Source organism: Schistocerca nitens, chromosome 1 (genome assembly GCF_023898315.1).
Source record: "Schistocerca nitens isolate TAMUIC-IGC-003100 chromosome 1, iqSchNite1.1, whole genome shotgun sequence".
Classification (NCBI taxonomy): domain Eukaryota; kingdom Metazoa; phylum Arthropoda; class Insecta; order Orthoptera; family Acrididae; genus Schistocerca; species Schistocerca nitens.
In genome coordinates this window covers 540,909,002-540,933,781 of record NC_064614.1, presented here as the reverse complement: position 1 = coordinate 540,933,781, position 24,780 = coordinate 540,909,002, and the positions used below count along the sequence as shown (strand labels likewise).

The following is a 24,780-nucleotide window of genomic DNA, read 5'->3' as shown; positions in this document are numbered from 1 at the left end:
TGGACAGGACGATGACATTATCACTGAAACAGATGTGGGACCATCAGCTGGTGATGCGTTTGTGTTTTGACACTGCACTAACATAAATGGAGCAGCAGCCTGAGTGTGACCATATACACTCACTGACAAGTGGATGCAAGACATGGCTGTACAAAATCAATGAAGACAACAAAACAAAAGACTCCGACCGTCGTAACTGCCGTCTGCTGTGCAGCGAGCTACGTTAATTTAAGTATTAACTGTATTTTTCTTACTTGTCACTTCTTCTTCCGTGTGTTTTTGCTTTTAGGAAGCTTTAATTGTTGAGTGCTAGAAATTAGTGTTCCATACATTTCGTTTTTGTTTTGAATACAGTCAGAGAGAGTCCCTTTAGTCAACCATAGTGCCAGTAGTGCTAGTGTTTGTTTTCAATACAGTCCAGAGACAGGTAGTGCTATTTTCATTGTTTTCTACAAGAAGTGTCTAGCAACCACAGTTTAGTCAACTATCAGCCGCCTTTAGTGAATTAGCAGTCTAGTTAAAAGTTGATTAACTTTCTACAGTAAATTGATTTCTTAGGATGGATAGGATGTGTGACTGCTGTGTATGGACGCAGGAGCTGGCCACTGTTTGCGAACAGCTGAACGTGTTGATGGCCGCGGTCAGCCGTCTTCAGGCAGGTGCCTAGGAGTGTAGCGGCAGTGGGGAGTCTGGTGCGTCGCACGATACACATCAGGTGTTACATGCTTCACCCACTGTCCCCGCTGTCGAGACATCTTCGCGGGTACCGGGCGCGGTTGGGCCACCCTCTCCGAAAGGGGAGTGGCGGGTTCAGTGGCGTTCGCGCCGCACGAGGCGGAGGGTCAATGTGGAGGCTGGCCGTGTGGCATCGCCCGCTCTGCCTGTCAGAGGACATGTGGCCGCTCCTTCAGCAAGGTCCGAGCAGGCACATGGGGGGAGGGGTTTATTAGTTATTGGGAGCTCCAACGTTAGGCGGGGGATGGAGCCCCTTAGGGAAATAGCGGAAAGGTCGGGGAAGAAGGCCAGTGTTCACTCTGTCTGCTTGCTGGTAGGTCTCATCCGAGATGTGGAGGAGGCCCTGCCGGCGGCGATAGAGAGCACTGGGTGCACCAGACTGCAAATTGTTGCTCATGTCGGCACCAATGACTCCTGCCGTCTGGGTTCGGAGGTCATCCTCAGTTCGTACAGGTGGTTGGCGGAATTGGTGAAGGCGGAAAGCCTCGCTCGCGGGGTGGAATCTGAGCTAACTATTTGTAGTATTGTTCCCAGAACCGATCGTGGCCCTCTGGTTTGGAGCCGAGTAGAAGGCTTAAACCAGAGGCTCAGACGATTCTGCGGACATCTGGGGTGCAAATTTCTCGACCTCCGCTATCGGGTGGAGAAATGTAAGGTCCCCCTGAATAGGTCAGTCGTGCACTACACGCCGGAAGCAGCTACAAGGGTAGCGGAGTACGTGTGGAGTGCACATGTGGGTTTTTTAGGTTAGAGAATTCCCTCCCTGGGCCCGACAAGACGCCTCCTGAGACGCGGCAAGGTAGAAGTAGGCAAAATGCAACAGGGAATAATAATATTAATGTGCTAATAGTAAACTGCAGGAGTGTCTATAGAAAGGTCCCAGAACTGCTCTCATTAATAAACGGTCACAATGTCCATTCAGTACTAGGGACAGAAAGTTGGCTGAAACCAGACAAACAGTGATGAAATCCTAAACTCAGATTCGAATGTATACTGCAAAGACAGGCTGGGCAGTGAAGGGGGAGGCGTGTTTATAGCGATAAGAAGTGCAATGATAATTAAATGGACACCCTAGCTGCAAACAGGCGTTGATGTACTTCATTGGGGACATGTTGAAAATGTGTGCCCCGACCGGGACTCGAACCCGAGATCTCCTGCTTACATGGCAGACGCTATACCCATCTGAGCCACCGAGGACACAGATGAATAGCGCGACTGCAGGGACTTATCCCTTGCACGCTCCCCGTGAGATCCACATTCCCAACATGTCAACACCACTATGTTCGCAGTGCGCCTAATAGATGTGTCCATTTAATTATCATTTCATTTCTAGCAAGCTGCATGGTCAACCACGGTAACTGTTCTTTCGGGAACAGATACTACTGTCATATGTAGATAAGAAGTGCAATAGTATCGAAGGAAATTGACGGAGATCCGAAATGTGAAATAATTTGGGTGAAGGTCACGGTTAAAGCAGGCTCATACATGGTAATTGGATGTCTCTTAGGCCCCCTGGCTCAGCAGCTGTTGTGGCTGAGCACCTGATGGATAATTTGGAAAATATTTCGAGTAGATTTCCCCACCATGTTATTGTTATGGGTGGAGATTTTAATTCGCCGGATATAGACTGGGAGACTCAAACGTTCATAACGGGTGGCAGGGACAAAGAATCCAGTGAAATTTTTTTAAGTGCTTTATCTGAAAACTACCTTGAGTAGTTAAACAGAGAACCGACTCGTGGCGATAACATATTAGACCTTCTGGTGCCGAACAGACCCGAACTATTTGAAACAGTTAACGCACAACAGGGAATCAGCGATCATAAAGCGGTTACTGCATCGATGATTTCAGCCGTAAATCGAAAGATTAAAAAAGGTAGGAAGATTTTTCTGTTTAGCAAAAGTGACAAAAAGCAGATTACAGAGAACCTGACGGATCAACACAAAAGTTTTATCTCAAGTACAGATAGTGTTGAGGGTCAGTGGACAAAGTTCAAAACCATCGTACAATATGCGTTAGATGAGTATGTGCCAAGCAAGACCATAAGAGATGGAAAAGAGCCACCTTGGTACAACAACAGAGTTAGAAAACTGCTGCGGAAGCAAAGGGAACTTCACAGCAAACATAAACATAGCCAAAGCCTTGCAGACAAACAAAAATTATGCGAAGCGAAATGTAGTGTGAGGAGGGCTATGCGAGAGGCTTTCAATGAATTCAAAAGTAAAGTTCTATGTACTGACTTGGCAGAAAATCCTAAGAAATTTTGGTCTTATGTCAAAGAGGTAGGTGGATCAAAACAAAATGTCCAGACACTCTGTGACCAAAATGGTACTGAAACAGAAGATGACAGACTAAAGGCCAAAATACTAAATGTCTTTTTCCAAAGCTGTTTCACAGAGGAAGACTGCACTGTAGTTCCTTCCCTAGATTGTCGCACAGATGACAAAATGGGAGATATCGAAACAGATGACAGAGGGATAGAGAAACAATTAAAATCGCTCAAAAGGGGAAAGGGCGCTGGACCTGATGGGATACCAGTTCGATTTTACACAGAGTATGCGAAGGAGCTTGCCCCCCTTCTTGCAGCGGTGTACCGTAGGTCTCTAGAAGAGCGTAGCGTTCCAAAGGATTGGAAAAGGGCACAGGTCATCCCCGTTTCCAAGAAGGGACGTCGAACAGATGTGCAGAACTATAGACCTATATCTCTAACGTCGATCAGTTATAGAATTTTGGAACACATATTATGTTCGAGTATAATGACTTTTCTGGAGACTAGAAATCTACTCTGTAGGAATCAGCATGAGTTTCGAAAAAGACGGTCGTGTGAAACCCAGCTTGCGCTATTCGTCCACGAGACTCAGAGGGCCATAGACACGGGTTCACAGGTAGATGCCGTGTTCCTTGACTTCCGCAAGGCGTTCCGATACGGTTCCCCACAGTCATTTAATGAACAAAGTAAGAGCATACGGACTATCAGACCATTTGTGTGATTGGATTGAAGAGTTCCTAGATAACAGAACGCAGCAGGTCATTCTCAATGGAGAGAAGTCTTCCGAAGTAAGAGTGATTTCAGGTGTGCCGCAGGGGAGTGTTGTATGACCGTTGCCATTCACAATATACATAAGTGACCTTGTGGATGACATCGGAAGTTCACTGAGGCTTTTTGCAGATGATGCTGTGGTATATCGAGAGGTTGTAACAATGGAAAATTGTACTGAAATACAGGAGGATCTGCAGCGAATTGACGCATGGTGCAGGGAATGGCAATTGAATGTCAATGTAGACAAGTGTAATGTGCTGCGAATACATAGAAAGATACATCCCGTATCATTTAGCTACAAAATAGCAGGTCAGCAACTGGAAGCAGTTAATTCCATAAATTATCTGGGAGTATGCATTAGGAGTGATTTAAAATGGAATGATCATATAAAGTTGATCGTTGGTAAAGCAGATGCCAGACTGAGATTCATTGGAAGAATCCTAAGGAAATGCAATCTGAAAACAAAGGAAGTAGGTTACAGTACACTTATTCACCCACTGCTTGAATACTGCTCAGCAGTGTGGGATCCGTACCAGATAGGGTTGATAGAAGAGATAGAGAAGATCCAACGGAGAGCAGCGCGCTTCGTTACAGGATCATTCAGTAATTGCGAAAGCGTTACGGAGATGATAGATAAATTGCAGTTGAAGACTCTGCAGGAGAGATGCTCAGTAGCTCGGTACGGGCTTTTGTTGAAGTTTCGAGAACATACCTTCACCGAAGAGTCAAGCAGTATATTGCTCCCTCCTACGTATTTCTCACGAAGAGACCATGAGGATGAAATCAGAGAGATTAGAGCCCACACAGAAGCATACCGACAATCCTTCTTTCCACAAACAATACGTGACTGGAATAGAAGGGAGAACCGATAGAGGTACTCAAGGTACCCTCCGCCACACACCGTCAGGTGGCTTGCGGAGTATGGATGTAGATGTAGATATGTTCAAGAACTGACACTGCATGTAAGTACAGTACTGTACAAAATTTAAACAACACTGTTTTGTAGTCACTAAATTAACATTACAGTAGCATGTATACACAAATTAAGATTTTTTTTTTAAGAAATGACCTGTTCTTGTAATTTATCCAATTATCCAGATGTCTGATTATGCGGATTGGACCGGAGTCATCTGGCTAACTGGAGTTCTACTATATTACGTAGTATACAGTAGTGTGTTGCTTATTCAATTATCAAAGTGGGGTGTGCAAGAACTCTTAATGCATGGGACAGTAAATCTTTTGCTGTGCAATATTTTTGCCATGAAAAGACTCTTACACGTGTACGCAATATTCCTACTTCATTATACAAAAAAAGCTAGTATCATTATAATAAGGTTATTAAATTTGGACCTACAATTCTCCTAATGCTTTTTTCCCCCTTTCGGAGATATCCAGAAAACTGGCAGCAGAACATAGCCACTGCCAGTTGCTGACACTGAGGGGGTTGGCAGGTGCCCGAGTCACACTGCTAGCCACTGTTCACCCGAATACAGATGCTAAATATCAAGGGTGCGGAAGGAAGGAAGGTAGGAAGGAAAAAAAAATATAATTCTGTGGTAAATTTTGTTCAATTGAAAAATTGAATTTTAAATGTAAATCTGAATTGAAAATCGCTCAGACTATGCACAGCTCATGAAACATTGCTAAAACAAGCAAATTCAATTAGAAAATATTGAATGTGCATGTTGCCACTTTATACGGAGAGAAAAAATCTAGAACATATTGATTTAATATATTTTTGAAAAACACAAAATATAAAAATATAAAAATATTTGAACACAAAATTGGAGTAGCATCCATAGCACAGGAAGAGAGGGGGGGGGGGGGGGGGGCGACAAGAGGAGGAAAATACACATATTGGTAAAGGTATAGGTGTAGGTGTAGGAGTTGTCAAAGCTGAAAATACTAACAACCTTTGTTACAATTACTGTTACTACTACCACTATTATTATTAGTGCATACACTCATCATGTAGTGCTTTTAGATTTTGTTCCTCTTCCACATTGCTCTCATTCTCACTCTGTGATTGTTTTTCTTTCTTCAGTCCACTTGGTTTGCTGTCCACAAAATTTTAGTCTTCATTTCCCGAAGTCTACTGCCAGGTTTGATGATTTCCCTGCTATTTACTAGATTTTCAGTTTGTTCCATCCTCCATTTTTTCTGGGCCAAGAATTTTCCTAATAATCCTTGGGTCCTTATTCAGGGAGATTTAAAGATCATCTTTTTCCTTGTGGCTTTAATGCTTCACTCGTGTACAGAGTCTCAAGTTTCATGGGCATGTTGTGATATCTAACGTTTGTATCTACAGATGTACACTACTACTTGTAGATGTCATGGATTATCCTGTAAACTTTCCTTAGTTTCTGCAGTCAAACTCACTATGCTCCCTTTTCAAGCTCTGTTAGTTCTCTCATCATGATACCTGAAGTGTCTGGCACTTGATTTGCCCATGCTTCACATTTTATTTTTGACAGTTGAGTTTTACAAAAGAGATTTGTAGTCTAGCTATTTCAGCACATTCTTTGAGGACTATTCGACTGCTTGATTTCACTGTACACTAGTATGGCTAAATCATCTTACGAAAAATTGGGAAGCGATCTTAATGTCATCCTTGGTTTGTCCAAGCTGAGAAGCCTTCTGCAGATTTTGGTTGGTTAATTCTTTTTTCCATTCCATAAGGATTTTATCTAGGATGAGAGTGAATTGGAGTGTTCTGATATTTATCACATACATTTTATTTTTGACTTTGTAATTGTTTACTTGATGATATTTACTGTCTTTGGGTCTAGTTCTTCACCATCTAGAATGTCAAAAACAAGACTGTCAGTCAACAGAGAAAGAGACTGTCAGTCAGCCGAGTCGTATGTCTTCTTGAAGTAGATGCAAGTGCTGATGATCTGTCTGTCTCAGTATTGTTTTTAAGTTGAAGATTTGATTGGCACCACAAATGCCCAGATTGAGAACCTGCTTGGTATTTGCTGATCTTACATGCAAGCTGTGCTTTTTTCTTTAAAGTAAACATGGCGAGCATATCGTGTACATGAGAGAGGTAGTTTTATTTAGGTCTGTCCCGTCACATTTCTTGTGGAGTAGATGTACGAGTGCACATTTCCATACTTCAGGCACCTTTTCTGTCATCCAAATATCCGTGATGATTTGTGCAAGTTCATTTTGTGTGTGTGTGTGTGTGTGTGTGTGTGTGTGTGTGTGTGTGTGCATATTTCAATAATTCTGTAATGATGCTGTCTTCCCCAGATGGCATTCTGAAGCTATGTTTGTAATTTATTCCTTGATAGGTTATCGAGATTCTGGTTACGTGTGTGTATAAAAGATATTTCCCTGGGAAACCTTGAGAGTGGTTCTGGACAACTGAGTAGCACAGAAAAGTATAGTTGTCATGATTTGTCAAAGTGAGTTTACCACCCTGGTTTCTGAAGCAAAGGTTCTGTAATGTGCATCCATGGACCTTTCCTCTAAACATCTAGTATAAGTCACATGTTTTGTGTCCTCTGAAGTTATTTCCAGTAGCATCAAGTTGTTCTTTCATCTGTTACCTATCTGGCTCTCATTAATTTTTGCTACTTGCTATTCTATCTCAAAAAGGTTTTCAGTCTTAGGTGACTTTTCTCCTGCAGCACGTTCTTTTTTGCTCAAATGTAACTTTGATACAGACAAGATGGTGATACTAGTTGATGTTCGCACTTCTACAAACTCGTACATCATGACTTCCTTTGTGCACATGATACATAATGGCTGCTTTATCAATTTGATAAGACATCCAGCAATTGTATGGGTGATCTCCAAGTCTATTGCTTACACAGGTGTTTCCTCAGGGAGATCAACATGATTATCAAGTTACACCAATGGTTCATTGACCTTTTTTTTCTGTCAAAACATTCACTGAAATCACGTAGTAGAATTATTTTGTCTTCATCAGGAACTTTCATCACAATCTTCTCCAGTGTAGTCCTAAATTGTTCAACCTTTTCAGGAGCTTTCTTGTTAGCTCTGTTTGTGGGAGTATGTGAATTAATCAGTATGTAATTCTTATCCACACACTGCATGCACATTTCATGATCCTGTGGTTTCAGGTGTAACTTCTTTGACTTGTTCACAACAATATCCATACACAAAAATGGGACGGCATCTCTTCTGTCTCACTTGTTCCTTTCTCTCTTTAAGATATGTTAGTTACTGTAAGCTTAGTGTTCTCATCTTTAAAGCATGGTTTCTGATGTTTTTGTATCTTATCTTTTGTTTATGTAGTTCTGAAATGAGCCAGTGTATTTTTCCCAGTTGAATTAGGGCATTATTTTTGAAGGTACCAATGTATGGATGTTTCTTTGCCGATAGTGTGCCCAAGAACTCAATTTTTCTCTGTGATTGTGACAACCCAGGTCCCCCAGACCCCAACTGCGTGGTTGCCATTTGTCAGTGCGTCAATTGGGTACCATCTGGAGTAAAGATGTTTTTGTTTTCATGAATTGTGATTGCTCATAATCAATATTTTATCCACTGTTTTCACTATGGTTTAAGCTCACAGATTTTAGGTTCCTGGAACATCAAATCTGTAGCCACTCCTCTTGGTACACAGACAACAACCACATTCCAATGCTTGCTCCAAGTGTGAAACAAAATGGATTTTGTTGATAGTGTTTCCTGTTCCGGTAATTCCACCATACTGAGATCCATTCTCTCTGCCTTCATTACCATTGAGGAATATACTAATTGTTTGGACCTTTATCATATTAAAATTCATTCCCTCATGAAGAGGAAGCCCCCTTAAAAGTAGTAGTAGTAGTAGTAGTAGTGACTGACAATTCGCAAATTTTCACAAACACAACTTTTATTGATGTAAGTTCACAAGGTTGATGACAGAACAAACGAAAGGTAACAATAACAATGCCAGTAAAAGTCTCCTAACTGAGGCACGCAAAAGTTCACTTCTAATTTTCCACAAAGGTTCGTGGTAAAACACGCACGTAACAGTCCAATTCAGAGATGAAGACATAATCTCAACGGCCGCAGTATACGAGGACGGCATCCAGCGTGAACTGCCTTTCAGGGCTAGCCCCTAAATAGCTGTCTCCAGCCAACCAGGGTTTGGCGTAGTGATACTTCCTGCAGGCCGTGGCTTGAACTCCCCCTGCAGGAAGTAGTGCTTGGAATGTCTGTTTCCATTATCTTGTATGTAAATAGCGGGTGTTTACCATAGTGCTTTTGGTATGCCTTGGGCATAGACAACCTTGTCCTCTGTGGTGTAATATGGGTTGCCGGCCCTCAGGGGGTACCTTGGCTCTGGTATAACAGTAGTAGTAGTAGTAGTAGTAGTAGTAGTAGTAGCAGTATTCCAGTCTCCTTCAATGACATTAGTAAAAGTAAGTATGATGAGTAATATCTACAGTTCTTTATCATTATCTTTATGTATTGCATGAAACGAAACTCATTTTCAATCTGGACCGAATTCTTTACAATGCACACAAGGATGCCCACTCTAAAGAACTGATATACCAGCTTATTTGTAAGAGTGGCCAATATGTTCATTTTAAACCAAGGGGTCACTGAACCTATGGGAAATTCTCAAATACCTTAAATTACAGCATTTTAACCAAAACATTTGATATGGCGATAATCTTTTATGGAAATTATTCACTTGTCACATACTGTAGCTCTGTATTTACAAGCATATACAGTTATTAACCATACATGCTGCTTTAATAAGTTAATATATATCAGATGTAATTCTAAGAACTCTCAAGGTTTCTATAGGTTTCTATAAAAGTCTTTGGAAGATGCTTGTTTATTATTTTATGTTGTGCTCTCTCTTGTTTGTTTCCATAGTGATATCTTTGGTGTTTATTGCAAAGATACCAGAATTTTATCATTGGGTGATCTCCAATGCCCATGACAAGGAACAAAATGGCTGACTAGCTTCCAGTCACTCAATAACACGATTCATGTGAATAGTTTGTGTATCCTTTCCATGAAAGTACTAACAATCTAATGATCACCTCAGTTTAAATTATCTGTACACCAGATGGGTGAATTTAATCTTCAGATGTTATAATAATCATGAGGAGGAAAGTCGTTTGAAGTTAGGAGTAATAAATGATATAATCAATAGTGTGAGAAATCGGGAAATTCCGGTAATAAAATTTCAATATAATTGAACAAACAGTTCAATACAAATAATATGACATCAAGGAGACAAACATCAACGGAAACAGGGTGGTATTTCACAATCCCAACACCATGGATAGTAATGGGAAAATACAAACTTTTTCCACATTGCATCGGATATAGAGGTGCACAAGTATTGGATAGCAACAAACAGGACCAAATGTAATGCTCTCAATATCATTTACACACACACAGAGATAGATAGATAGACAGATAGAGAGATAGATAGATAGAGAGAGAGAGAGAGAGAGAGAGAGAGAGAGAGGGAGAGGGAGACAGAAATTTGACTTAAATCACTGATGGAGATGCAAGTAAAAAATATAATACATATGAACATAAAATATTAACATACATACATATGTGCCACACAAATTCTAGTTCGCACAAAACAGAGGAACTAATTTCACTTTTTATGGAATGAAAGTAAATGGAATGCTCAATAAATGAAACCAAAGTAACCACATACAATACAGATGAAACACAGCACCAGATGTTTTCTGACAATCACTCCATTACAAAAATGCACCAGAAAAATAGTTATAAAAGTGCTCATCTTCTATTACCTACAAAAATAACACAAGATCTACAAACTGCATTTGCACCTTCCTGTTTGGACATCATCATAAGGGCTGTTCTTTCAGCACTGTCACACTTTCAAAGTGTGTGGCACATTGCATAACAATAAAATAACTATTTGTACAACATTTCAGAAATACTGGAGTTATGTCTGTTATGGACACATTCATGAATAACTAAATACTGCACTACTGAATACAAAAATTCGCAATGGTTTTGGTTCATCTTGATTAATCGAAAATAGAACGCCTTCAAAAACCACTCACACATAGCTGTACTTCAACATTTTAATTTGGACTTTATAAAGAAGAGTCCATTATCATATACATTTCACAGTTAAGTTTTCCATAGTTTAACATTTTGTGTAACACATGAAACCTCCACCGTGAAATGCAACTTTCTTGCAGGCACCAATTTTCACAGTTATTTCTGTAAACATTTTTCAAGCATCCAAAATGTAGGACTCCACATTTTTCACATACTTACAAACATACATAAATTTGTTAATCAGCTGCCACAAACATTTGTATTAAATAACATCCAAACTACAACTTCCTTATGTACATTATTCACATTATGTAAACAAAAATATATTTATATTTCTCTCTCTGAGATATCAAACTTCTGTGAGATTTTAAAAATGTATTAAAACTACAATGTGTGATGTGTGTTAAATGCATCCACTTGGGAATAATAAAAGTATGAAAAATGAAAATAAGACCTAATTCTGCATCCTCGGTTACAAATAGTTCTGTGGGCTTACATAAAAAAGGTGCATTTGGGAAGATTCAGTCATTAATATAAGATTTAGCCTATATATAATAAATTTGCTGAAACAGAATACCAGTAACTTTACAAAGATACTTCAAAGCAATGTCACTTAACAAAATACACAAGTTAAGATTGTAATATACAGTACAGACCAATGATTATATCACATTAACAGTACAATTAATATGTATCACCCTAGTATCAGAGCGTGTTGTGCCATGTGAATATAAAAGCATGTTCTACAGATATACAGAATGTTAAAACTGTGTCCACGTCGCTATACAATTAAATATCAGACAATGCATTAGCAACTTTTAATAGAAATGGTGCGAAAACTCTGGGAGTTGCAGCAAGCATAAAAGAAATTGCCAAGGAATGAATCATACAGAAGTACAAAGTTCATAACAATGAATGGTTTACTACAAAATGCACTGACTGGTCACTGAAACCGAGCTGCAGAATCAATGAAAAATTCTGTGATGTGATGACCTAAAACACAATGTTTCAAGAGGCTACTATCCAAAATTTTAACACTAAAAACATGTTGTATGAAAATACGTTTTCACTGGAATGACTGATAATTCAAGTGAAAGTTTAATGGTGCTGATCATCAGTCGCCTCGATCAAACAATGTTCTGACCGAGATAATACATTGATATAACAAAAATGTGTATAAAAGGGATGTGTCTTCATTCCTGTTCATCAACTAGTTTCACTTAGTGTCTTCTAATACGTTTATTAAATAACAGAAATATAAATATATATGATGATAATTTGTACACATTTTAAAACACTAACATCTTGAATGCTTCACAATGTACAGTTGTTATGTATGTTTACTCTTCTTCGATTTTTTCCTCCTACGTTTTCTCATACTGCCTGTAGCACTATTTGTTTCCTCTGATGGTGTTGGTGATGTAGGGCTTGATGGTAGTTCTTCACCCTCAGGGTCTTCTTCATTTCCATTCATATCACCATCACCTGTCTCCTCATTTTCAGGATTAGAAAGTTCCAAGGAAATTATCTTCTCTTTTAAAGTCTCCACCTAATAAACAACAACAAAACATACAAATAATATGACACAATGCAGAAGAAATACAAAATAGTTATTGTTCTGTGTTACATGAATATTTAATAAAATTTAAATGATGAAGCCATTTTGGAAAACCACTTTATACTGTCAGTTTTATTACACATCACCGGCCAGTTTCAGTCTTTCGGCATTTTCATATTTATAGCATTTAGAACCTCTTTTGTGCTATGTGGACTCAGACGCTTGTCCTCAAGTATAAATATTCAACATCTGTATATGGGGCAGTTAAATGAAAATGAGAGACAGGAAAAAAAAGAAATAATTTATTATTTTAAAAGTAACTTTCATAAATGTTAATGCATTTATCCCTCTGTGAGACAAGAAGGTCAGTGCCTTCATGTTAAAATGCTTTATGTTGCCTATGGAACCATGATTATACCCAGGCATGCACCTCAAATCGATGGCCTAGAATGGCTTCCCTCAGGGCTCCAAAAATTTGGAAATCACATGACAAGAGACTGGGACTGTATGGTAGATGTGTTCACACAGACCCTATGCAAAAACTGAAGCATGCAATGAAGTCCAAACAACCAGGAATGTTGACAGACGGCATCATTCTGTTGCACGATAACATCGACACACTTACTGCAGAAGTCTAAAGTTTGCGCGTTTGACTCAAATAAAAGCAAGGCCTTAAATAGGGGCAGCCATTTTGTGCGAGGCAGCTTTGTTCGGACTCGTAGACAGCTGGTTTTGAAGGCTGGGAGAGTAAACATGTATGGATGACGTGCAGAGCACATCTCAAGTGTGTCGGAATTTTTCTAGGTATTGAATTAAGAGACTTAATATTCACATATGTTGCCAGCAAATATTCAGAAATATTTTCTACTTATGTACTTTCTTTATTTTGCAACAGGTGAACTTTTCTGAACTCAAAGAAGTTTACCATAGTTATTTGTAAGTGATCTACACTCGAAATTTAGCTAGGTCACAATTGTAGAACTTTAACTTCAGACTTGTGCTAAATGAACTTCGGTTTAATTTCTGAGATTTTTCCAGAAGTTTACACAACACATAACATGAGATACTGCTGTGCCTTGGGTGAAGCTCACTCTCAGCGTAGCCAACTCTTAGAAATACAACCACACACTCAGATGCCCTATAAACAGTGACTTTCTAACTTCCAACTGATAATTCTTGCAGGGCATATGGGGGCTCACGAGCCAGAAGTTTACAGAGCAACTGTTTTGCTGTTCAACAAGTAAGAACAAAGGTACAATCATGGTTCTGTAGGCATCTGCAAATGTTGTTCCATGAAGGCAATGGGATAAATATGTTAACAATTATGGTGACTACTTTTTAACAAATAAACATTTTACTTACTTTTTTCCATCTACCTCATTTTCATTTGACTGCTCTGTATGTATATGGTCCTGCACATCATCACAACCTGCTTCCAATCGCACATTATACAGCATATCATGTAAGTTAAAACACTAGTGACAGCTAGCTTGCTGTTAACAGATAGGTTTATCTACGAGGAAACAAAAGGACACATGGAGCTGTTAAATTAATTTGAGAGGACATGGATGTAAGCTGTTAGTAATGTTTTTACTTACAAGACATGTTGGAACCAGTTTACAATGTGTAAGACCATATACATAAACATTTGATGTTTGTGCATGGGAACAAACATCTGTCACCATGTAGCATGAAATAGGTTTTAAGTATGATACACGTGTAACCAATGCTACACATTTGAAGATGGCAAAAGACAAACTGCCCAGTAATGTGATATATACCGGGTGCCTCTCCTACGGGTCATCAGGCATGTTTTCTCTGGTGTTTCGGCAGATATCTGCAATTTTATTTATGTAGCTCAAGTCAGACCAACCAAGTTCTGCTCATCATGTCTCTCATACAGTGGCTAGCACTGATGGAAAGCATTTGTTTGTATCCCAATACAAACAAAATTATTTTTAAATCTTAATTTTATACTGTCATTCTATAGAGTGGTCCCAAACTAATCTATTGTGTCATTCATGTCATCGGTACCTATTAACAGGAACAGTAAAACACAAAGAAGAATCAGTACTCCAGCAGCGACTGAGCAGTGCTTCTGCATGGTGGTGGTAGCTGTCAGCACAGGCCAGAGCAGTGATGTCACTGCCAGAGTACTGGTTATTCTTCATGTCTTACTGATGCTGTTAATACACATCGATAAAACAAATATTGCACTAGACTAATTTCGGACTGCTCTGTCAAATGGGCATGTAAAATGCCACTTTAAAAATCATTTCATTTGTTACAGGGTGAAAAAAGAAAGAAAACCATGTGCTTTCCATTGACACTGGGTGATGAGTGGTATTGTTTGAGCTAATTCCAGGTACACATTGCAGAAGCAAAATTGCAAATACCTGCCAAAATATCAGAGGAAATGCACCTGGCAACTCATAGGAGAGACAACCTGTATATACACTGTGGAATAAAGGCATCTTGCATAATAAAGCTGACAGTCTACAGTGGTTTTGAAACTGATTTCAACATTTAGAAGTTACAACTAGTTTGTGCATCTGCACATGAAGATTTATTTATTTAGCGTATGGCATTACATATGAACAGAGACTAGCAACTGTGGACACACATGAAGAAATGTAATAAAACAGATCACACTCATATATGAATATGACTCTTCTAACTTGAGTAAACGTGAATGCACTGCGCATTTGATAAAATACAACAAATACGCATTTTATTGATTCTTTCTGGATTTTATTCAAAATTTTTGGTTAGTTGGACACTTACTAACCAAAAATAATGGACCTGCTATTAACTCTATTGTCTGGGAATAGGTTAACTACGACAGAGCAACCTCAAACGAAATGTGGATGCACTGCAATAAAAATTATAAGTGTAGATAATGTTTCGAGAATGAGAATTCTGTACTGAATATAAAATGAGAAATTACAATCCTAAATCAGAATCTACACACATACAGCATGAAAGGAACATTTAATACTCAGAAACTTGTAAAACTTTCCTTTATCTATTTCTTCGATTTTGCACCTTTTCTTTGGTCACAGAAATTTCAGGTTTAGATACTTACATATTTCTCTTATTTTATCAGTAACTTTACTTTGGTTGTTTAAAGTTTTAAGGCTGTAAATATGTATCCACATCCCAAATTAAAAGGAAAGGAGAAAAAGGGGGAAGACAAGATCGTATTTTTGGATTTATGAATAAATTAAGATTGTACATTATGGATACTTCAGACCACTGTATTTGAATATTATACGAAATATCAACAGAGATAACTCTGAGCAGTCAATATTTGTTTATCTCTAAATAGTTTCTGTGCATTTCAGGGCCATCTTCAGATGAGGCATTCAGGAGGTATGTAATCATGTTTGTGGTATGATGCTAGGAATTGGATGTTGCTTCTTGTGGCAATATTTGTGTTACTGGTGATATTATCCACCTGGCAGATTTCATTTATGTACAGCCTCAGAAGGCTCTACTGTGGCAGAAATGTACATGTGAGCCCATGGCACAGCTTCTAGGTGGCAGCAAAGAAGTATACCTTACAGATAAACACTCCTGTGACAGGTGGTGAAAGTGCTCAATGTGTCTGCAATTATAATTATAACAGTAAGGGCCATATTCCATGTTGTTGTTGTTGTGGTCTTCAGTCCTGAGACTGGTCTGATGCAGCTCTCCATGCTACTCTATCCTGCGCAAGCTACTTCATCTCCCAGTACCTACTGCAACCTACATCCTTCTGAATCTGCTTGGTGTATTCATCTCTTGGTCTCCCTCTACGATTTTTACCCTCCACACTGCCCTCCAATACTAAATTGGTGATCCCTTGATGCCTCAGAACATGTCCTACCAACCGATCCCTTCTCCTCGTCAAGTTGTGCCACAAGCTCCTCTTCTCCCCAATCCTATTCAGTGCCTCCTCATTAGTTACGTGATCTACCCATCTAATCTTCAGCATTCTTCTGTAGCACCACATTTCGAAAGCTTCTATTCTCTTCTTGTCTAAACTTATTATCGTCCATGTTTCACTTCCATACATGACTACACTCCATACAAATACTTTCAGAAACGACTTCCTGACCCTTAAATCTATACTCGATGTTAACAAATTTCTCTTCTTCAGAAACGCTTTCCTTCCCATTTAACAAATTTCTCTTCTTCAGAAACGCTTTCCTTCCCATTGCCAGTCTACACTTTATATCCTCTCTACTTCGACCATCATCAGTTATTTTGCTCCCCAAATAGCAAAACTTCTTTACTACTTTAAGTGTCTCATTTCCTATTCTAATACCCTCAACATCACCCGACTTAATTCGACTGCATTCCATTATCCTCGTTTTGCTTTTGTTGATGTTCATCTTATACCTTCCCTTCAAGACACTATCCATTCCGTTCAACTGCTCTTCCAAGTCCTTTGCTCTCTCTTAAAGAATTACAATGTCATCAGTGAACCTCAAAGTTTTTATTTCTTCTCCATGGATTTTAATACCTACTCCGAATTTTTCTTTTGTTTCCTTCACTGCTTGCTCAAAATACAGATTGAATAACATTGGGGAGAGGCTACAACCCTGTCTCACTCCCTTCCCAACCACTGCTTCCCTTTCATGCCCCTCGACTCTTATAACTGCCACTTGGTTTCTATACAAATTGTAAATAGCCTTTCGCTCCCTATATTTTACCCCTGCCACCTTCAGAATTTGAAAGTGAGTATTCCAGTCAACATTGTCAAAAGCTTTCTCTAAGTCTACAAATGCTAGAATCGTAGGTTTGCCTTTCCTTAATCTAGCTTCTAAGATAAGTTGTAGGGTCAGTATTACCTCATGTGTTCCAATATTTCTACGGAATCCAAGCTGATCTTCCCAAAGGTCGGCTTCTACTAGTTTTTCCATTCGTCTGTAAAGAATTCGTGTTAGTATTTTGCAGCAGTGACTTATTAAACTGATAGTTCGGTAATTTTCACATCTGTCAACACCCGCTTTCTTTGAGATTGGAGTTGTTATATTCTTCTTGAAGTCTGAGGGCATTTCGCCTGTCTCATACATCTTGCTCACCAAATAGTCAAGTTCTGTCAGGACTTGCTCTCCCAAGGCTGTCAGTAGTTCTAATGGAATTTTGTCTTCTTCCGGGGCCTTGTTTCGGCTTAGGTCTTTCAGTGCTCTGTCATACTCTCCACACCGTATCATATCTCCCATTTCATCTTCATCTACATCCTCTTCCATTTCCATAATATTGGCCCTTGTATAGACCCTCTATATACTCCTTCTACCTTTCTGCTTTCCCTTCTTTGCTTAGAACTGGGTTTCCATCTGAGCTCTTGATATTCATACAAGTGGTTCTCTTTTCTCCAAAGGTCTCTTTAATTTCCCTGTAGGCAGTATCTATCTTACCCCTAGTGAGATAAGCCTCTACATCCTTACATTTGTCCTCTAGCCATCCCTGCTTAGCCATTTTGCACTTCCTGTCGATCTCATTTTTGAGACGTTTGTATTCCTTTTTGCCTGCTTCATTTACTGCATTTTTATATTTTCTCCTTTCATTAATTAAATTCAATATTTCTTCTGTTACCCAAGGATTTCTACTAGCCCTCGTCTTTTTACCTACTTGATCCTCTGCTGCCTTCACTACTTCATCCCTCAAAGCTACCCATTCTTCTTCTACTGTATTTCTTTCCCCCATTCCTGTCAATTGTTCCCTTATGCTCTCCCTGAAACTCTCTACAACCTCTGGTTCTTTCAGTTTATCCAGGTCCCATCTCCTTAAATTCCCACCTTTTTGCAGTTTCTTCAGTTTTAATCTACAGTTCATAAACAATAGATTGTGGTCAGAGTCCACATCTGCCCCTGGAAATGTCTTACAATTTAAAACCTGGTTCCTAAATCTCTCTCTTACCATTATATAATCAATCTGATACCTTCTAGTATCTCCAGGATTCTTCCATGTATACAACCTTCTTTTATGATTCTTGAACCAAGTGTTAGCTATGATTAAGTTGTGCTCTGTGCAAAATTCTACCAGGCGGCTTCCTCTTTCATTTCTTAACTCCCAATCCATATTCACCTACTACGTTTCCTTCTCTCCCTTTTCCTGCTACCGAATTCCAGTCACCCATGAGAATTAAATTTTTGTCTCCCTTCACTATCTGAATAATTTATTTTATTTCATCATACATTTCTTCAATTTCTTCGTCATCTGCAGAGCTAGTTGGCATATAAACTTGTACTACTGTAGTAGGCGTGGGCTTCGTATCTATCTTGGCCACAATAATGCGTTCACTATGCTGTCTGTAGTAGCTTACTCACATTCCTACTCCTGCATTACCCCTATTTGATTTTGTATTTATAACCCTGTATTCACCTGACCAAAAGTCTTGTTCCTCCTGCCACCGAACTTCAGTAATTCCCACTATATCTAACTTTAACCTATCCATTTCCCTTTTTAAATTTTCTATCCCACCTGCCCGATTAAGGGATCTGACATTCCACGCTCCGATCCGTAGAACGCCAGTTTTCTTTCTCCTGATACTGACGTCCTCTTGAGTAGTCCCCACCCGGAGATCCAAATGGGGGACTATTTTACCTCCGGAATATTTTACCCAAGAGGACGTCATCATCATTTAACCATACATTAAAGCTGCATGCCCTCGGGAAAAATTACAGCTGTAGTTTCCCCTTGCTTTCAACTGTTCACAGTACCAGCACAGCAAGGCCGTTTTGGTTAGTGTTACAAGGCCAGATCGGTCAATCATCCAGACTGTTGCTCCTGCAACTACTGAAAAGGCTGCTGCCCCTCTTCAGGAAACACACGCTTGTCTGGCCTCTCAACAGATACCCCTCTGTTGTGGTTGCACCTATGGTACGGCTATCTGTATCGCTGAGGCAGATTCCATATCTTGTCAAAATTAAAACCACCATCACGATTTATTAAATGTTGTGCAACTTGAATGGTGAATTGGAAGCTAAAATCTTTATGCTGCTGTAGTTTACAGAATGGCATATCTGTACACAATGACTTGCCTGAGTGTAGCAGATACGTGTAACACTGGTGCTCAATTCATCTCCCATGAACTGTTTGTGTTGTTTGGCCACTATGTGAACTGCCACAAGGGGTCAGGCGCATACCTGTCTCACGGAGCAACAAGTTGCCCTTTACAGAACTGAGTGTGGCTGTACGTCCTCATAGGAGCAGGGCCTTTGCTAGATGTTTTGCCACCCTAGATGAGAACTAAAAAATTACACACAAGGGTTGGAAGTAAAAAATACCACCACCCTCTTTTTTACTACCGTCCATCTCCGCGATATACCCTCCCCCTCCACCAACACCAACATCCAATGACACAACAATGCAAACCTCCTACTACACTTTTAATTGTCAAACTAAGGTGACCAGATTCACCAATTGTCATGCTTTAACCTCAATTCCTTGAAAACTGACTGAGGACAACAAGTGCCCTAAATCTCTTTTTTCCCCCTCAATTTTTGAAATTTCCCAAAATAATTGAAATAGGAAGAACGTACTGAACATTTTAAACTAGAATTGAATATCGCAGTGCAAACAAATTTGGCACCAATTACTCATTTTATTCAATTACAAGAAATTGGACCAATAAAGCATAAAACTATTGTCTGGCCCCAATGAATGTTTCCTTGAATTTGGACTATGGTATACTGATGGAAGACATGGCGAAGCATCGAACCAGGTCATCTGGATAATTGTGGTGTTATGTCATTTCTGTTTTAATTTTCTTCTTTCCATTTTTTCTCCACATATGGTCAATTTTTTTACTATTTGATTTGAAATTAATTTCTCCGGTCTTTGCCACCCCCAAAATTTTGCCTAGTCTTGCCTTAAAGTTTAAAAGGCCATGCACAGGAGAGGGAAAGATAACTTTGACACTGTGTTTCACAAGTACCACATTTATCTTCAAAGAATGAGTACCACTGAAATCCAGAGAAACAGTTGGCTGTGTAGTGATAGATATGATGCCAAGGGAGTGAGGTGTATTCCTAAGTCTTCCTATCAACAAACTATATTCTCAACAAAAGTAATTTACACAGTACGAAAATAAAGTAAAGTAATCTGTCGCGTAAACATACTCAAACTTGTGCGCTGGCTCTATTTTATTGTGCACATGGAGAACCATATTGAGGGCTACGAGTGTCTTCAACAAAGGACAGTGGTCACTGCATTTTAGCAAGGTGAAACACCTTCATGGATGTGGCAATGAGCATTACTAGATCCACATTCCATCCTACAAGTGTGCCGACGTCTCACAATACAGATTAAAATCATAAAGGTTGTGTCATAAAGGAAGCGGGAAGAACTTTTGCGAAGGAGTGTGATAATGTAACCTGAAAAGAGTAATATGTAGGATTGATATGAGTTGTCACTACACTTATATCTGTGGCACTCAAAATCCTTGTGAATAGGATTCTGGCATGACTGCTAGTGGAGTACATCATCTTGCTCACCAAGGCACTAGGAGGGTGAGGATGATGGGCCCATTGCCCCAGCCGCCTTTTGCCACTGGTACTCAATTTGATGGCAAGCTGTGTGAGCTTGCAACAATGGTGGAGGGACTGGAAGGAGGAAATATCTCTGCTCGTGTCTGGGACTGAACCTGGGACCTTTGGGGCCAGAGACTAATGCTCTACCCACTAGAGCACCACAGCCACACAATGTGCTTGAGGATAGGAAAATACATCAAATGTCAAACTACAACTAGTGTGGAAAATATATTCTTGAAATGTGATGGAAAAAGAAAGAACATTTTTAATTTAAAGTTGTAATAACAGCTTTGGTGATGAAGAGAAATACACACCATTCATTCACATAAGCAAGCTTGCTTGTTTGAAGCTTTGTGTGTCTTTTAATTATGCCTGTCTGCAACTTAATGTGTCATCAATATGGTAAGTAGCAATCTGTTATTCCCTAAAGTGTTAACTCTATATCTTTATTTCAGTGAACATGTATCGGGATAGGGGCAAGAGGAGGCATGGTGATATGCATCGAGTTCGCAATTTTCCCTCCTTTTTACCAGTGGAAGAAATTCTGAAGTCCTTGCCATTATCTGATATACTGCTACTAACAACATGTTCACGTCGGAATATACCAGTGGTGTGAACTAGGCATTATTACACAAAAAATGCTAACCATTAGGCCAGATTGCCAGTCTGTTTATGCAGCTGCAACATCATCTGCTGAAACACAAGAAGACTAGAAAGGCCAAGTATTATGCCAAAAACATGTATGAAGACTACTGGAGAAGAGCCTGATGGACAAGAAAACAAAAATATAATAACATCAGCAAGCAAAAACCAAACAACAGAAAATCCAGGATGGAATGTAACAATATACGAGAAGGAAAGGTGCAACTAACACACACAACTGCAGTCTCAGACAACTGAAACCACACTCAGGCACAGATTTGAACAAAGCATAGGCACTATCATCCAGAACAAATAGAAAATGATGAGTCAACAGCCACAACTATGGAAAATACTGATATCATTAGGACTGTTAGTTTTATAGATTATGCTAGTGAAGTGTCACGATATACTGCAAGTCTTGTTTCTGTTCTTGTTCTAAATGGGCACTTCATTCAGTGAGATTTACAGATGTGTAGCATGTGACAGTGCTCCACTTGTAAAATTACTGATATGTATGCTATTATTACCTCTCCTCCCTGTCTATCAGGCATAAATAAGGTAGTGTGCCGCCACAACCAAGTAATGAGTTCACTTCGCAGTATAATATATATATATATATATTAAGTGTAATTTAATGTTGCTGTTATTGCTGATGTCGTCAGTCCAAACGCTGGTTTGTTGCAAATTTCCAGGCTTGTTGGTTTTGTGAAAGTCTTCTCATTTCTCCACAACTACTGCTCCTTACAAGAAATTGAGACTTCTTATGGTAGAAAAGCCTAACTCTTCCTCTACACCTTCAGCCCCCACACTTTCCTCCATTATCACATAAACTATTCCTTGATGCCCCTGAATATGTCCTATCAGCCAACCCACATTTTAGTGAAGTTTGGATTAAATTTCTTTTCTCCATGTTGCAATTTAGTTCTTCCTCATTACTTATCCGATCTACCCATCTCATCTTCTGCATTCATCCATTGTACCAAATTTCAAAAAGTTTCGTTTCTTCTTGTCTCAACTGTTGTGTTTCACTTTTGTACAAGACTGCACTCCAGAGAAATACTTTTCGAAAACACTTGCTAACAGTTACATTCATAATTGATGTTACCCAAGTTCTCTTTTTCATAAACAATTTTCTTGCTATTGCCAGCCTACACTTTATACCCCCTCAACTTGAGCCATTAACAGTTACTAATAGAAAAAAGGAAACCCCAAAATCAAGGTTTGAAGACTATGTGGTAGTTGACAGCCCACCATATCGTCGTCATCACTGGTTGCGGTACAGATGTCACGTGGTCAGCTCACCGCACTTCAGGCTGTTGTCGATACTTTGACCTCAGAATAACTCCCTTTGATCAGGTAGCTCCTCAATGGCATCACAAGGCACAGTGCAACCTCGTTCAGTACTCCTACCATGGAAAAGTCCCTCACAGTAATGGGATCCAGAAAACCCAGTTCACGAATTTGCTATGCTATGTAACATTGAACTTAGATCGACTGAATGAGTAATGCTGAGCCAAATTACAATGACACAAACTTTTCAACGTCTCTAAACCAGCTACTGATATGATTATTGTGCTTCAAACTGTTGTACTTGTTTGTAGATACACAATATTTATTCTTGAATGTTTTGTGTGTTAAAGATGGAGGAAAATAAGCAGAAAAAATTTCTCAAAACACCTTCAAGAAAACTCTCCACGGCCAAAAAACATTGAAATAGTGAGATATTCATAAAGTACATCACAAAACATAATATAATTCTCAGACCTTAAGTCTCTCAACAACTGGATGCTGCCCACTATAGTGGACCAAAACACTTTATGGCAGTGTTTTGGTCTCATACATCTTACACATCATATGGAATAATTTTATCATGGCTGGGTTGCTCATAGATTTCAATAATTCTGAAGAAATTTAATCTACTTCAGGGGCCTTGTTTCAGTGGTTTATCAAATTATTCTTGCTATATCACATCTCCCATATCATCATCATCATCATCATCTACATCTACTACTTCCCTTTATTTTTGTAACAGTGTCATCAAGGTTCTTTCCTTCAATAGCTCTTGTATATATTACTTCCACCTTTCAGCCTTCTCTTCTTTGCTTAGTACTGGCTTGCCACCTAACCTCTTATAGTCATAAAGGTGCTTCTCTTGCCTCAAAATCATTTTTCATTTTGCTATAAGTGGCATCTGTCTTTCTCACTGTCATGAATGCTTCTATGGATTTTTATTTCTTCTCTAACCATTCCTGGTTTGCCATTTTTTACTTCCTGTCAATCTCATTTTCAAGACCCCTATGTTTTCTTTACCCTGCAGCATTTTTTATACTTTCTGCTTTCATTAATTAAGTATCTCATGGTTTTTTTCCATTGGTTTCTCCTTGGCTTTGTTGTTTTGGCTCTTTGAAACTCTGCTGCCTTTCCTATTTCATCCCTCATAGTTCTCCATTTGTCTTCTATTGTATTCTTATCACCATTTCAATCAAACGTAGCCTGATGTTTCTTCCGAAACACTCACCTCTGGCCCTTTCAACTTATCCAATTTCAATACCTTTAATATCCAACAATCCTGTAATTTCTTTGGTTTTACTTTGGATTTTGTAATTAATAAATTGTCCTTATGATCCATATCTGCTGCTAGAAATGTTTTGCAGTTTACAGTCTAGTTTCTGAATCTGTGTCCTACCCTTATACAGGGTGTTTGGAAATACCCATTATAAACTTTTAGGACTTACAGAGAGGACTGAGTACATATTATTTTGAATAGGAACCCATGTCTGGAAATGTACCGTTTCCATTCTACGACAGTTTCGATTAAGATTTTTATCTCATTCACGTCTGCTTGAGGAATTGAATTAGACATGATGCAGTACAATTATTAGCTAATATTTCAACATCCATTTTTCACTTAAGCACATTTGATAGTATTAAAACTTAAATACTACATGTTTACATCATTTGAAACATAACAGAACCCAGCATACTGTACATACAGAAGAGCACCGAAGCATTAAAACAGTGGCTCGATGTGGTGATCACAAAGGTTGCTACTGAAATTGTACCTACGAAGCATTTTCTAGTACACTCTCCATCCCACCTGATGTCTCTTCAATTTATAGTGTAGTGGTTAGAACATGTGGCATCAGATCTTCCTCTGTCTCTACAGGAGTCTTGTAAATTGCACTTTGCATATAATCTCACAAGTAGTCCACAGGAGTTAACCCCATGATCGTAGCAGCCACATGATTTGACAACACTGA

General features: G+C 39.1%; 1 protein-coding gene across 8 annotated transcripts in view; it reads right to left on the bottom strand.

Moving 5' to 3' along the window:
- Window positions 1-12,022: 12,022 nt before the first annotated feature.
- LOC126253889 (protein lap4) overlaps window positions 12,023-24,780 on the bottom strand; it is a 564,085-nt gene continuing 551,327 nt past the window's right edge. For 7 of the 8 annotated variants that reach the window (XM_049955263.1, XM_049955269.1, XM_049955267.1 and 4 more), the window contains one exon: window positions 12,023-12,347. In XM_049955263.1, coding sequence (XP_049811220.1) covers window positions 12,129-12,347 — 219 coding nt within the window. In that variant the 3' untranslated portion in view covers window positions 12,023-12,128. The remainder of the gene's footprint in view (window positions 12,348-24,780) is intronic. The other variant, XM_049955268.1, reaches the window with a different exon arrangement.